At 38.9% G+C, this 11,843-nt stretch overlaps 6 protein-coding genes across 6 annotated transcripts; 2 read left to right on the top strand and 4 right to left on the bottom strand.

Moving 5' to 3' along the window:
* Positions 1–343: 343 nt before the first annotated feature.
* BRETT_002180 (uncharacterized protein) lies at positions 344–1,672 on the top strand (the record flags this gene model as incomplete). Its single annotated transcript, XM_041280718.1, has 1 exon — positions 344–1,672. The coding sequence occupies one exon, from the start codon at positions 344–346 to the stop codon at positions 1,670–1,672; it is 1,329 nt and encodes a 442-aa protein (XP_041138509.1).
* Positions 1,673–1,750: 78 nt separating this feature from the next.
* BRETT_002179 (uncharacterized protein) lies at positions 1,751–3,154 on the bottom strand (the record flags this gene model as incomplete). The annotated part of the gene is made up of 1 exon (XM_041280717.1): positions 1,751–3,154. One exon carries the CDS (start codon positions 3,152–3,154, stop codon positions 1,751–1,753), a length of 1,404 nt encoding a protein of 467 aa, XP_041138508.1.
* Positions 3,155–3,592: 438 nt separating this feature from the next.
* BRETT_002178 (uncharacterized protein) lies at positions 3,593–4,100 on the bottom strand (the record flags this gene model as incomplete). The annotated part of the gene is made up of 2 exons (XM_041280716.1): positions 3,593–3,968; positions 4,045–4,100. The coding sequence occupies 2 exons, from the start codon at positions 4,098–4,100 to the stop codon at positions 3,593–3,595; spliced, it is 432 nt and encodes a 143-aa protein (XP_041138507.1).
* Positions 4,101–4,500: 400 nt separating this feature from the next.
* DIB1 (U4/U6-U5 snRNP complex subunit dib1) lies at positions 4,501–4,929 on the bottom strand (the record flags this gene model as incomplete). Its single annotated transcript, XM_041280715.1, has 1 exon — positions 4,501–4,929. One exon carries the CDS (start codon positions 4,927–4,929, stop codon positions 4,501–4,503), a length of 429 nt encoding a protein of 142 aa, XP_041138506.1.
* Positions 4,930–5,390: 461 nt separating this feature from the next.
* BRETT_002176 (uncharacterized protein) lies at positions 5,391–5,795 on the top strand (the record flags this gene model as incomplete). Its single annotated transcript, XM_041280714.1, has 1 exon — positions 5,391–5,795. One exon carries the CDS (start codon positions 5,391–5,393, stop codon positions 5,793–5,795), a length of 405 nt encoding a protein of 134 aa, XP_041138505.1.
* Positions 5,796–6,347: 552 nt separating this feature from the next.
* Positions 6,348–11,042, bottom strand: MYO2 (Myosin type-2 heavy chain 1; the record flags this gene model as incomplete). Its single annotated transcript, XM_041280713.1, has 1 exon — positions 6,348–11,042. One exon carries the CDS (start codon positions 11,040–11,042, stop codon positions 6,348–6,350), a length of 4,695 nt encoding a protein of 1,564 aa, XP_041138504.1.
* Positions 11,043–11,843: the final 801 nt, after the last annotated feature.

Genomic DNA, 11,843 nt, shown 5'->3' with positions numbered 1-11,843 from the left:
CGATTTACATAATATTTGAAAAGGGAGACGTCATTATTTATAACAATTTTACTAGAGTAACCTGTCTTCGGAGTTAATCTAATTATCTATTTGTTACAACTAAAATTATCCCAAGTATTTTCAATGTAGTTTAGTGTGGTGAGAATCGGGTCGTTTAAATCACAATTCCATGTCGATCCCTTACCACAACAAGAAAAAATGTTTAATCGGCGCGTCAATTGACCCAAGCGTACGTTCGGGAAATCATTCAAATAGCGATACTGATAAGAAAAAGCCCCTCCCTTCTTAGATTGATCTTTATTATTTTTTAGTTAGAAAGATGTATGATGACTTTTGACCAAAGATGAATGATACCTCAAGTATTAATACATGGACGGAACATGCATTAAAACAACTTACAGAAGCAAAAGAAGTGTGTGATGATGCGAATAATTATATTAACTTAAGTACAACGAAACTTGCATTCAGGGATAATCAATTACCAAAACTAAGATTTTACATGGATGCTATTAAGCAACAATTAAGACTTTTGGGTATAATTAAGGATAGTCTAAAGTTAAATTTGAGTGGAGTCATCAGCAGGAAGGAAGGAATGAAGAAGGATATAAAGAACCAACTGAAAACATTAGATGCAAAAATAGAGGAGATGAAAATAATAAAAGTGGATAGTTCGTTTGATGTGAATAAACCGCCATTGATTTATTATATTTCAGAAAAGGACGTCAAACTGCTACTGGAGAATGTTGATCTTGCTTTAAAGGAGATGGATGATCTTACAAAAAGTAGCAGGGTTGATGCGTTAATGATCAGATTAGGATCAGATCTTGATAATTTGGATAACGAGTTCAAGGCCTTGGAGGCTCATTTCCCTACCGCTCGGGGTAAAAAAGAACAACAAGATTCCATCTCACGCTTGCTAAAGATAGATAAAGAGTTGGAACTGGATATGGTTTCAATACTTAAAAGTTTTAATAATCATTACGATCAATGCGTTAAGGGATCTAGTATGCTATCGGAAGACGGTATGTCACAAGATGAGAAGGACGAACTTTATCGAGTATTGCAGGAAGACACCGAGGAATTACCCCAAGCAATGAGCTACCTAAAAAATGACCGGGATAATTTGGTTATGAATTGCAAAGAACTGGTGAAGAATGTTGACATATTTCATAATTACTTTGAGCATGTCGAAAAATTCATCCAAAGCCTTAGGACATTTGGAGAGCATCGCCTAATAGAGCAGTTAAATAACTTCCAGACTATTGAACAACACATTCAGAATAAGCTAGCAGAGATAAATAAGCTCAAGGGTACAATTAGCAATTACATTGACGACTTTAGCGGATTTGTTGCTGCATATTATACATTAATCTTGGAGATGCAAAGAAGGTCAGAAACAGAAACGAAAATAGAAAATATAATTGATAACTTCAAGCAAAATCTGTCTGCTATTATTCGGGAAGATTCAGAGAAGAAAACGATGTTTCTCAAGGCTCATGGCGATTTTTTGCCCGAGAACTTGGTCTCTGCTAAAATCATCAATAGTTCTCCTTTAAGAATAGAAATCAATCTCAAAGGACAAAGAGATCCGACACCTAATCCTACAAGAGAGTCGGTAAATGAGGCCTTACGGAAGCTTAATTTAAGTAACGATCAACTGAACGTAGATTAAATGAATTGTTATATACAGATCAATGACGACATTAAATATATTTCAGCATCAAGCTTGTGGTCCTTCTTCCAAAGACAATTATTTATAATTTTCCATTAGATGGTGGAACATTTTCGAAATTTCCTCCGCAGTCAAAAGCTGCACCTTCCTGCTGTTTCTTGGTCTGATGGCAAATTTTCCACCGTTGATTTCTTTATCACCAACCATAATAATAAAATTATATGCCTTAGAAATGGCGTCCTTAGTTCTAAACCCAACAGTGGAGTTCCTATCATCAACATCTACATAAAAACGCTCGTCCGATAGCTTTGAGGGAAAGCTGAAATCATGTCTCTCGTTACTTAGCCTTTCTCGAAGTTTATGAGCATAGGCAGCATGTGTGTCACTGATAGGAATGATCACAGCCTGTCTGGGTGATAACCAGAAGGGCCATTTACCACCATAATGATCTATGAGCATAGCGAAAAATCTTTCGACAGAACCGAAGACGGCTCTGTGAATCATAATGGGTATCTCAAGCGTATCATTGACACCCTGATATTTCAACCCGAACCTTTGAGGAAGCTGGAAATCCAATTGAATGGTTGCAACCTGACTTTTTCTGCCATACTTATCTGAGAGCAGAATATCTATCTTTGGTCCATAGAATGCGCCATCTCCAGCATTAACAGACCATTTATGTGCTCCCACAGTTTTATCAAGCACTTTTCCCAATTCTTTTTCAGCTTGGTCCCATTCTCCGATTTTACCAATAAATTTATCTGGTGGTCTTGTGGACAAAACCATACTAAGATCGTTAAACCCGAATACACTATAGCAAAGTTTAATTAGTTTCAATGTCTTTTCGATTTCTCCAGAAACCTGACTTCTAGTACAAAATATATGGCCATCGTCCTGATGAAACCTTCTCACCCTGGTAAGTCCACTCAATGCACCGCTTGCCTCATTTCTATGCAAACTGGACCAGTCACTTAGTCTAATTGGGAGTTCTTTGTACGACCTTGCAAATCTCTTAAAAATGAGGCAATGTCCCGGACAATTCATCGGCTTGAGTCCATACACATCATTTGCTTCCTCAGTCGACATTTTCGATGTATCGTTACTCTCAACCTTGAACATATCCTCCTTATAATGTTGCCAATGTCCAGATGTTTCCCAAAGATCTTTTTTAAATATTAACGGTGTTATGACCTCTGTGAAATCCTGCTTTGATTGTTGTAATTTCATGAACTTCACAAGTCTGTTGATAATTCGTGTTCCATTAGGAAGAAAAAAAGGTGACCCAGGAGAGAATGTGTCAAGCATATACAACCGCTGTTTATTAGCTATTGTTAGATTATCATTTGTTGAAGATGATGGCTTACCGTTACCTGTAACGTCTTGCTTTATAGGGTGATCTGTCGTATGTGAATATTGTCGCACCTTACAAGATGAAAATTCAGTAAATCGGGCTGCATTGGAAAGTAATCGTTTTGAGAGCATCTGAATAATGAAAAGCAAAAACTCTCGTTAAAGAATGATTGAATTGTATCTTGTCTAATAAATGAAAATATGATGTTGGAAGCTATCCGTTGGGAAGACATCCAGAAACATTACCAAGGTTATATGGACAATATGACTGAGACCCATGAACATTTGCAGCTTGTGTGGGGAAGTGCTAAGAAAAAAAAAAAAAGCAATAATCAATGAACTGACAAAAATATCACATACTCGACGCTTAGGCGATGAGTACGCTTAGCATAAATTCACCAACCACAACATTAAACTACAAAAACTCAATCAATTGAATGGATACAAGTATAAAGCTAAACAAACTTCAAGGAATGTTCCTAATAAATAACATGAACACAAGTGTAAAAAGAATTGTGCGCAATATAAAAGTCATTAATGAAAAGCCATTTCATTAAAGTCTTTTCATCCCTATTTCTCCTCTTCAACTCTGTGTTTTCTTGCCAGTGCTGCCCGTCTCTGCCTATCTTTAATCTCCGCATCCCTTCTTTCCAACTCTTCCACCCAAAGTTTTTCCCTCATTTTAGCCTTTTCGATGTTCAATTCTTCTTGGGTCTTCGTTTGCTTTTTGTAATTATCTGCGTAATAATATGATCCAAACAATAAGGCCACAAGTGTCAACCCCTGCAAACCAACTCTCCATCTGAACCATTTCTGTGCACTTCTGGAATCACCAGTTCTCACTCCTTTGGCCGCTAATATAACGGCAATTGTGGTACCAAGACATCCTAATGGAACCAATGGTTGCTGCTTTGATCTGTATAAAACTTTTTGAAATGGTGTCATACTATAGGAAACAAATAAAATCGCTTTTCGGTTAGTATGTTGCTTAGCACTCTTAGGGAATTTTCATTTTCACTTACCCGTCTAATGGATCATCCTCCAGTGAGGATGGCATTTGACCACTGGACTTTGTCATTTTATAATTGCCTTATTTTGTGAAGCTTGACAAAGGGAACAATATACTGCTTTAATTGGTTTACAGAGGATATTTGCGGGAGATAGAGTGAATCAAGATAACAGACTTATCAACCTTTTTCGCTAGATTTTTTTTTTTTCACACTGCTCACATTGCCTGTTTACTCATCTCTACCTGATTATTTATTTAACTAATTCTCTGTTGGCAGTTTCTGCCTGGCATATTCATCAATTACTTGTGCACTTAGATGTTGGAAGAACACGCAAACTTATATATTATCTGCTTGTATTAACGGCGCTCTATGTCGAAATACTGCAGCGCTATCTTGACTGACATTCCAGTAAATTTAATATAGAGGGCCTAAATCCCCTTTTTAGGAACATGTCTTTTCTGAGATTCTTTACGACTTTCTTACCTTACCATAATCCCTTGGAGATACCACAAGACCTTTGCCCTTGATTGCGCCTCGATAAATAGTTTCTATGATATCGATGAGCTCTTGCTTTGAAGATACCACAAAATTCAGCTTATTGTTATTTCCGGTACCAAAGTCACACATCATATGCTTGTTACGGTAAAAGAACATAACTGTCATCGGATCGTATAACTCATACATCTCATTGAAGTCGGGAACCTTGTCAATATCACAGAGATAAATAACAGCAAACTGCGACACAGGACCAGATATTTTGAATAATAGTTCATCCATTAGCATGCAAGCTGGATCTGAATCACGCCCAAAACGGATCACCACCAATCGATCATCCTCTGATAGAATGGCTTGATCAACATGCCAACCGGTTCTAAGATGTGGAAGAAATGCGGACATAATGGAAGATGAGACTGGTGTTTGCTTTGATTTTCAATATTAACTCTTCTGCCTGAAAAGCATACGCTTTATATAACAGCTATTCAAAAAGATAAGAGAGGATATAAAGGAAGAGTCGATACGAGTTTACCCGATGCTTATTAAAACAAACCATCATTAAATACTAACCAACTGTGAAACTAAAATGTCAACATATGAAGCGCTGGTTGAAATAGTCTAAAAGCGTCGCGGCGAGCAATAAATAATTTTATAGGACCTATGTTCTTTATTTTTGGTATCGCATTTTCTTGTCATTTATTTTATTATTTTTTTTTTCGCACACAGGTGTCACCTACTGAACATTAATCTAACTGTTGGTATCTTGCCATCGGCTACTTTTCGCAATCTTGCACTGAATTGTGGCAATTAAAGGCCGGAATTGGATTGCGAATCTCATATTGGATATTTAAACTTTACATAAGATGTCCAGCGCGCAACCGTATGATCCATATAATCCATTTGGGGATGATGCGGCCAAAGAGGCCCAGCAATCAGCATCAGGCTCAGAAAATGCAAATATTGGTGCATCAAAAGCTACAGATGAATCGCATGCCAAACTACATAACTTGCAAAATACGCTAGATGAAACTGCTGGTATAATGAGAAATAACTTGGAGGCAATTAACCAGCGAGGCGAAACTTTAGAGGATATGGACACCAGGGCCAATGAGCTTAGTAATAATGCCAAGATGTTTAACAGATCGGCAAACCAGGTGCGGAAAGATATGTGGAAGAAGAATATGAAGCTCAAGCTATGTATCATTTTGGTCATTATAATTCTTTTAATTGTGATTATTGTTCCAATTGCGGTTCATTTCAGCAAATGAGGGAAGGACGGTCCATTGAACAGAAAATGATTTAGGTTGGAATTATTATTTCCCGCTTCAATTGGTGTCACTTCCTTGAATATTTTTTTTAATAGGCGTTATCAACCTTTTTGGAACCATATTGCTATTTCGTACCTCTTTTATGTTTCTTTAATTGTCTTGTGTTTTTGTTGCACGTGGGGGTATTGGTGATTATTCACACCAGTTACTTCTTTTGTACATTACTCAAGAAGCGAAAATTGAACAAATGTGCAAACTAAAGTGTAGAAATTATTTATAGTTCAAGCTAAATCCAGGGTTTACTCAGTCAACATTAAATTGATAGCATCTTTTTTAAAATCAGGGACCATTTATTCAAATCAAATTACCTACCTTTTTGGTTACTTTTTATTTCTTCAACTAACACAGAACAAAAATTGCGCAACTATAAAGAATCAAATAAATTTAAAGACTCTCCCGCAGAAGGAAGTAAAAGCAACAGAAAACTGAATGACAGAAAACACAACCAGTAATTGATCTCTATAGCCGCATACAACTAAGGTCACATCAATATTAAAACCCATTTCCATCCACGTAGCTCTCAGTTTCCTCTCTAACTCTTTGTAAAACTTCCACCTCCTTCTCTTCTTGCTTAAGCACCTGTTGCTTTTGTAGGGCTTCCTGAATAGTAGCGTTCTTTGTAACCAACTCGACTATTCTTCTGATAACTGGAACATTCAACCATGCTGGAACATATGCCTCGACACGGTGGAAAGGTCTAAGCTCAATATGACGGAATGGATCTTCGAAATGACCCTCCGCATTCAATGGCTCAAAGAAATCAGTTGATCCACCTTCCTTCTTGACACGATCAGCCAAAGCCTTTGTCACAACAGGCGATATTGGGGTCTCGTAATCTGCAACATGATACTGGGATATCAACTTCTGAATTTGGACCGGTCTCAAAGCGTAACATATCTCATAGATGATTTCAATGTCATCTGGGGTATTCTTTCTAAGCTGTAGCAACTTGGAAACCTGCAATAAATGCGCCAGGTATGTAGAACCATCTTGGATATCATGCGCTTTGCACCATTCTTCCAGTCTGGTAACATTATAGTTCAACTGGAGGCCTCTCTTCCACGAGAGGAAGTTTCTTCTCATAATCAAATCATTGAAGCAGACGGCATCCACAAACTTAAGAAGTTCTATGATGACGTTATTAATAACCTGAGGCTCAACAAAGTATGCCTTCAGAGACCAGTACACGGTATTGAAAAACGTAAGCACGTCATCCATCTTGTACTTAGGCTCATTATGGAACATCTTGGAAATGAGAGGTGATGGAGACTCAGGTGCAACAAATCCTGGCAACGCCTGGGCCAAGACAACTGCTGATATACATTTTTTCTCTAGACCCTTGAGCATCTTCTTCATCCACATGTTATAGATGTTGTAGGAAAGAGACTCGAAGTCCTCCTTGACCACTGCAACCAACTTGAGGTACTCATCGTATTCTGAGTCCGTCATGTCCTTGGAGATGGCATCGTTTCCGATAATAGTAGATTGAGCATATGCAACAAATGAGTAAAGCTCATGGACATTTGTTAACCAGAACGAGCCATGGGCGATAACATCGTCATCTTTAAGAGAGCCAACAATTCCCTGAATGACAGACAAAACCTCGCCGAGAAATGTCTCAGACTCGTGTGTCAGACCTAAACGCCACATATCGCTAATGATAATGATTATGATTCTGGCAGGGAACAAAACCTCCTTCCTCGTTAGCTCAGAAGCAACAGAAGCTGCTGGCAAGCGAAGTCCCTTTAGCAAGCCTTCAACAACTTCCTTATGAAGAGTCTTGGCATCCTTAAGTAAAGTCCAAAGCTCCGTATTGATGGCCTCCAAACTGTTTTCTTCCTTACTTGCAGTTGCAAATATGGAAGCTGGGCGTGGCTCAAAGTTTCCTGTTGTTGGTGATCTAGGAACATTTCTACGCACAGGTGACGAACTTGTGGAAGACACGTATGCATCAGCAGCACCACCAGCAACTGCAGCGGTGGCAAGTCTCTTCTGTAAGCTGTCGAGGTCCTTTTGAAGCCTTTCGATAGATCCGTGAAGAGTTTCATTCTCCTTTTTGCTCGAATCAAGTTCATCCTGTGCCTTCTTCAAGTCCTCGACATTCTTCGTGAGCTCTTCTCTCAAATTAGACTGTGCCTTAGTCATTTCCTCCACCTTCACCTTGGCATCCTCGTACTCATGCTTCAACTGCGAGATCTGGTCATTCAATTCCGCAACCTTCTTCTGGTGACCCGAGATCTCTGTGTTGTACTCAGTGGACATCTTAACCTGCTTCTGCTTCAACTCTGTCTCTTGGTCTCTAGTCGTGGCTAGGACTTGCTGCAACTCCTCGATCTGAGACATCAACTTCCTGTTCTCTTCGACCTTATTTGTGAGGTTCTGCGTCAACTCAATCACCTTGTTCTCCAAGCCATACTGAACCTCCTTCATCTTGTTCAAAGACTTTGCTTCAGCACGGAGCTTATTGTACTTCTTCTTAGCCAACAATCTCCGGCCACAACATTCAATGACAATGGCCGAATGGACAACGTGCTGATATCTTTTTCTGGCAGAAAATCCACGAAGTGCAGACTGAATGGAGATTGCTGAATGGTATCTCACGCTTCTGAGAATGTCGTTCCTTACATATGCACCGTGAAGTGCAGCCTGAAGCAAGACCAAGGAGTATATTGCCTTGTTGAACTGGGATCTCACAACACTTCCTCTAATCAACGATTGGATCTTGATTGCAGACTCGGTCTTTAACATCCTGCTAATTCTAGATCTTGCCAAATATCCCCTAATAGCAGCCTGGGCCGAGTATAACGAACTAATAGCCTCCAAATACTGCTTGCGGATATAGTGAGCACGCATATTCTTTTGTATTATTATAGCAGAGTCTCTGATCTTGTGCGACCTCATCTTTTCCAGCACACCAAGTATTCCTGCCTTAAAGAACACCTTGGTCTTACCGATCTGGTACTTGTGATCGTCATTAATCTTGTCACTCAGCAACTTTCTGGTTGCTGCCTTCGCTTCCTCGACAGTTCCCTCACCCCTCAAAAACTGCTCTCTTTCTTCTGTAGGAAGGAGAACTGCAAAGTTCACCAAGAAGTCCAGATATGTGGATCTCGAAGGGAATCCCGCACAAGAAATTTTAATGGTCTCCAAAACACCGCATGCCCTTAACTGGGAAAGAACCATCAGTGGATCAAACTCCCAGGCCTTTTTCGCCTCGTTTGGTTTTATACATCTGATATAGTGCGCATTGGTGGAATTGATTGTCTTCATAAGATCGATCAAAGATGAACGGAAGATATTTCCAAGCGTTGGCTTCCTCATTGCTCCCATTCTTCTATTCCGTTTTGGCTTCTTATCTAAGCTCTCGGTCTTCTTTTCAAGAGTAGATAGGATATCGGCCAGTAACTCATTTTTAGTGGCCTTCAATGTCTCCAGTTGCCCGTCAGACACAGTATCTCTATTTTTCTCGATAAAACCTTCCGAATCATAAGTCACATCCAAAGCATAGTGAGAAATAATAAACTTGTCATTACTGAAACGTGGCTTGTGGAAAACATCGTCCGTGGGTTTCTTAAGTAACGACTGATACATCTTATCAATCCACTGCTGATCATTACCAGAAGGCAGACGAGCTTCCTCATCCAAAAGATCCAAAACACCAAGTCTGCCCTCAATCACATTGATACATGGCTGGTTATCCGAAAACTCTATGAACGACCATTCAATCTCCTCTTTAACGTACTCCTCCTGCTCAAGCTTAAACACGTGCTGTGTGAACTCCTGTTGTAACTTTTCGTTGGCATAATTGATACAGAATTGTTCAAACGAGTTCTTTTTGAAATGCTCGAAACCGTAAATATCCAACACACCGATAAATGTTGCAATCTTGTCCTCTAGCTCAGGCGAACATAGATCAGCATTAATAAATTGAACGAGCCAGTCAAATAATGACGCATATATAAACTTGGAAACAGAATCTCTGGCAACAACAGACTGTTCATAGTTCAAGTTTGAGATGATCTTCTCGGAACGCGTATTGATTTGCTTCTTGATGATCCAACGACCAAAATTCTCCGCATCCAATCCCAATAATTCACTTGCTTTTTGCAAGTTTGGATCATCAGAAGAGAGGATTGCGCTCGATCTAGTCTTCTGAATATTAATGTTACCGATGTGCAGCAAACCGGCAAGGATTTTAAAGATATCCTTCTGCTTAACTTCATCGATGCCAACCAATGATAGGGCTCGGCAAGTTTCTTCAAACTCTTTACTGTCATCAACGCCGTCGATGATCGGAGCACCTCCTTGATTTAAGTAATGAAAATCATCAATTGAAGACAAACCAAATTCTTTCTTTGTGTCAGCATCGAGTCCAGCCATTATCTGATAAAAAATGTGGTAGTTCCTTTCGGTTTTGGGCTGGAACACCAATCTAGATCTCTCCAAAAGATATGTTCTAATTCTTGCACCGCAAATCACAACATCTTTGTCGAAAAGAATTTCCAAGTATTTACCAAATCGGGATGAATTATCATTTCGTGTGGTTTTGGCGTTACCAAATGACTCCATAATAGGATTCGTGGCCAAAATACGCTTTTCGGTATCAGACATGTCATGCTTCTTTTCATCTGTCTCAACAGATGCAAAATATCTCATAATATATTTAGCCGAAACAGTCTTACCGGCACCAGATTCACCGGAAACGACGATCGACTGATTCTGACGTTCATTTATCATACATCTATAAGCTTCTTCAGCAATTGCAAATAAATGTGGCTCCTCTTCACCGCGACGCTTGAACGCGTACCTCTGTATTCTATGTTGAGAGTAGAGCTCATCGTTCCTTTGGAAGGGATTGATAGCTATAAGAACAATTCCGGAATATGTGTATATATTCAACTGCGCATAACGTGTTCGAATAGCATTAAGAACCGAAGGTTCATTCAAATGAGAGAGCTCTGTAAGATCCTCAACAGCTTCAACTTGATTTCTTGGTAAAGGAAGATTTTTAGTGCCATCATCGAGTGATGGTAACTCCAAATTAATTTCGTTCGAACCATCATCTGTAATCAAATGAAGTTGATACTTCTTGTTTTCATGGGTAACTTCTTTAACTTCCACTCCAAGCCAACCTTCAGCCTCATCAGGAATCCAGCATCGAGTTCCTGGTTCGAAGTTGGATGCCATATTTGCAGATCTTCCAGAAAATCTGCTAAATCAGAGATTGTTACTTTTTGCCTTAGATTGTTTCAGGTGAGAAATGAATAAAAATTGTTGATCTGTGTCGGATCAAAGGTAGTAAATATTCTAACAACGATTGAACACGCCACTTAATATTTACAGCTGAAAGTAGTATTAATTAGCGGACAAAACGCAAACTGCAATCTTTCGACTGACAATTTAAAATATGCTGTAATGGGAAAGAGACAGGCTTTAATTGGTAGGAGAGGGAAGTGCAAGTTAGCAGTTAGGTAGCACGCTTTTTTTATTTATATTTTTTTTTTGCTTTTCGAAGGACAACAACAAGAAAAAAAAAGACACTTTGTTTAGTGAAAACAGGGAAATTTTTTATTCATCAAGTAGTAGTGGGTTTATTCAAGATTGAGGTGCTTCTATTCCAAAAAAATTCAGGAGGGACAAAAATAATACGAAAATTCAAAGTGAAAACAGGACAAAAAATGATCGAAAAGAATGAAGCAGATCATAGTGAATAGGGATGAAAAAGTGATCAATTGTTACTGTTCATGCTTTCCAATACACAGCCGGTCAGTATTATGTGTGCTTTTAAATTAATCATAACGAACATGCAGTCGCAAAATACTTTTTCGGATTAAAATGATTTGAGATCTAGGCTTCCGCTAACATTTTAGGTCCTTACCTGAAATATACACAGAGAAGATTTGAGGCCATTTCTAAGTTTTCCACTATTAAACATACAGGAGTAAGTGCCTGTGTATAGTACCTGAGGATTTAGTTTTCTGCAATTCA

Source organism: Brettanomyces bruxellensis, chromosome 9 (genome assembly GCF_011074885.1).
Source record: "Brettanomyces bruxellensis chromosome 9, complete sequence".
NCBI classification, from domain to species: Eukaryota; Fungi; Ascomycota; class Pichiomycetes; order Pichiales; family Pichiaceae; genus Brettanomyces; species Brettanomyces bruxellensis.
Note: the sequence above shows the minus strand (reverse complement) of the source record. Positions and strands in the feature narration are given on the sequence as shown.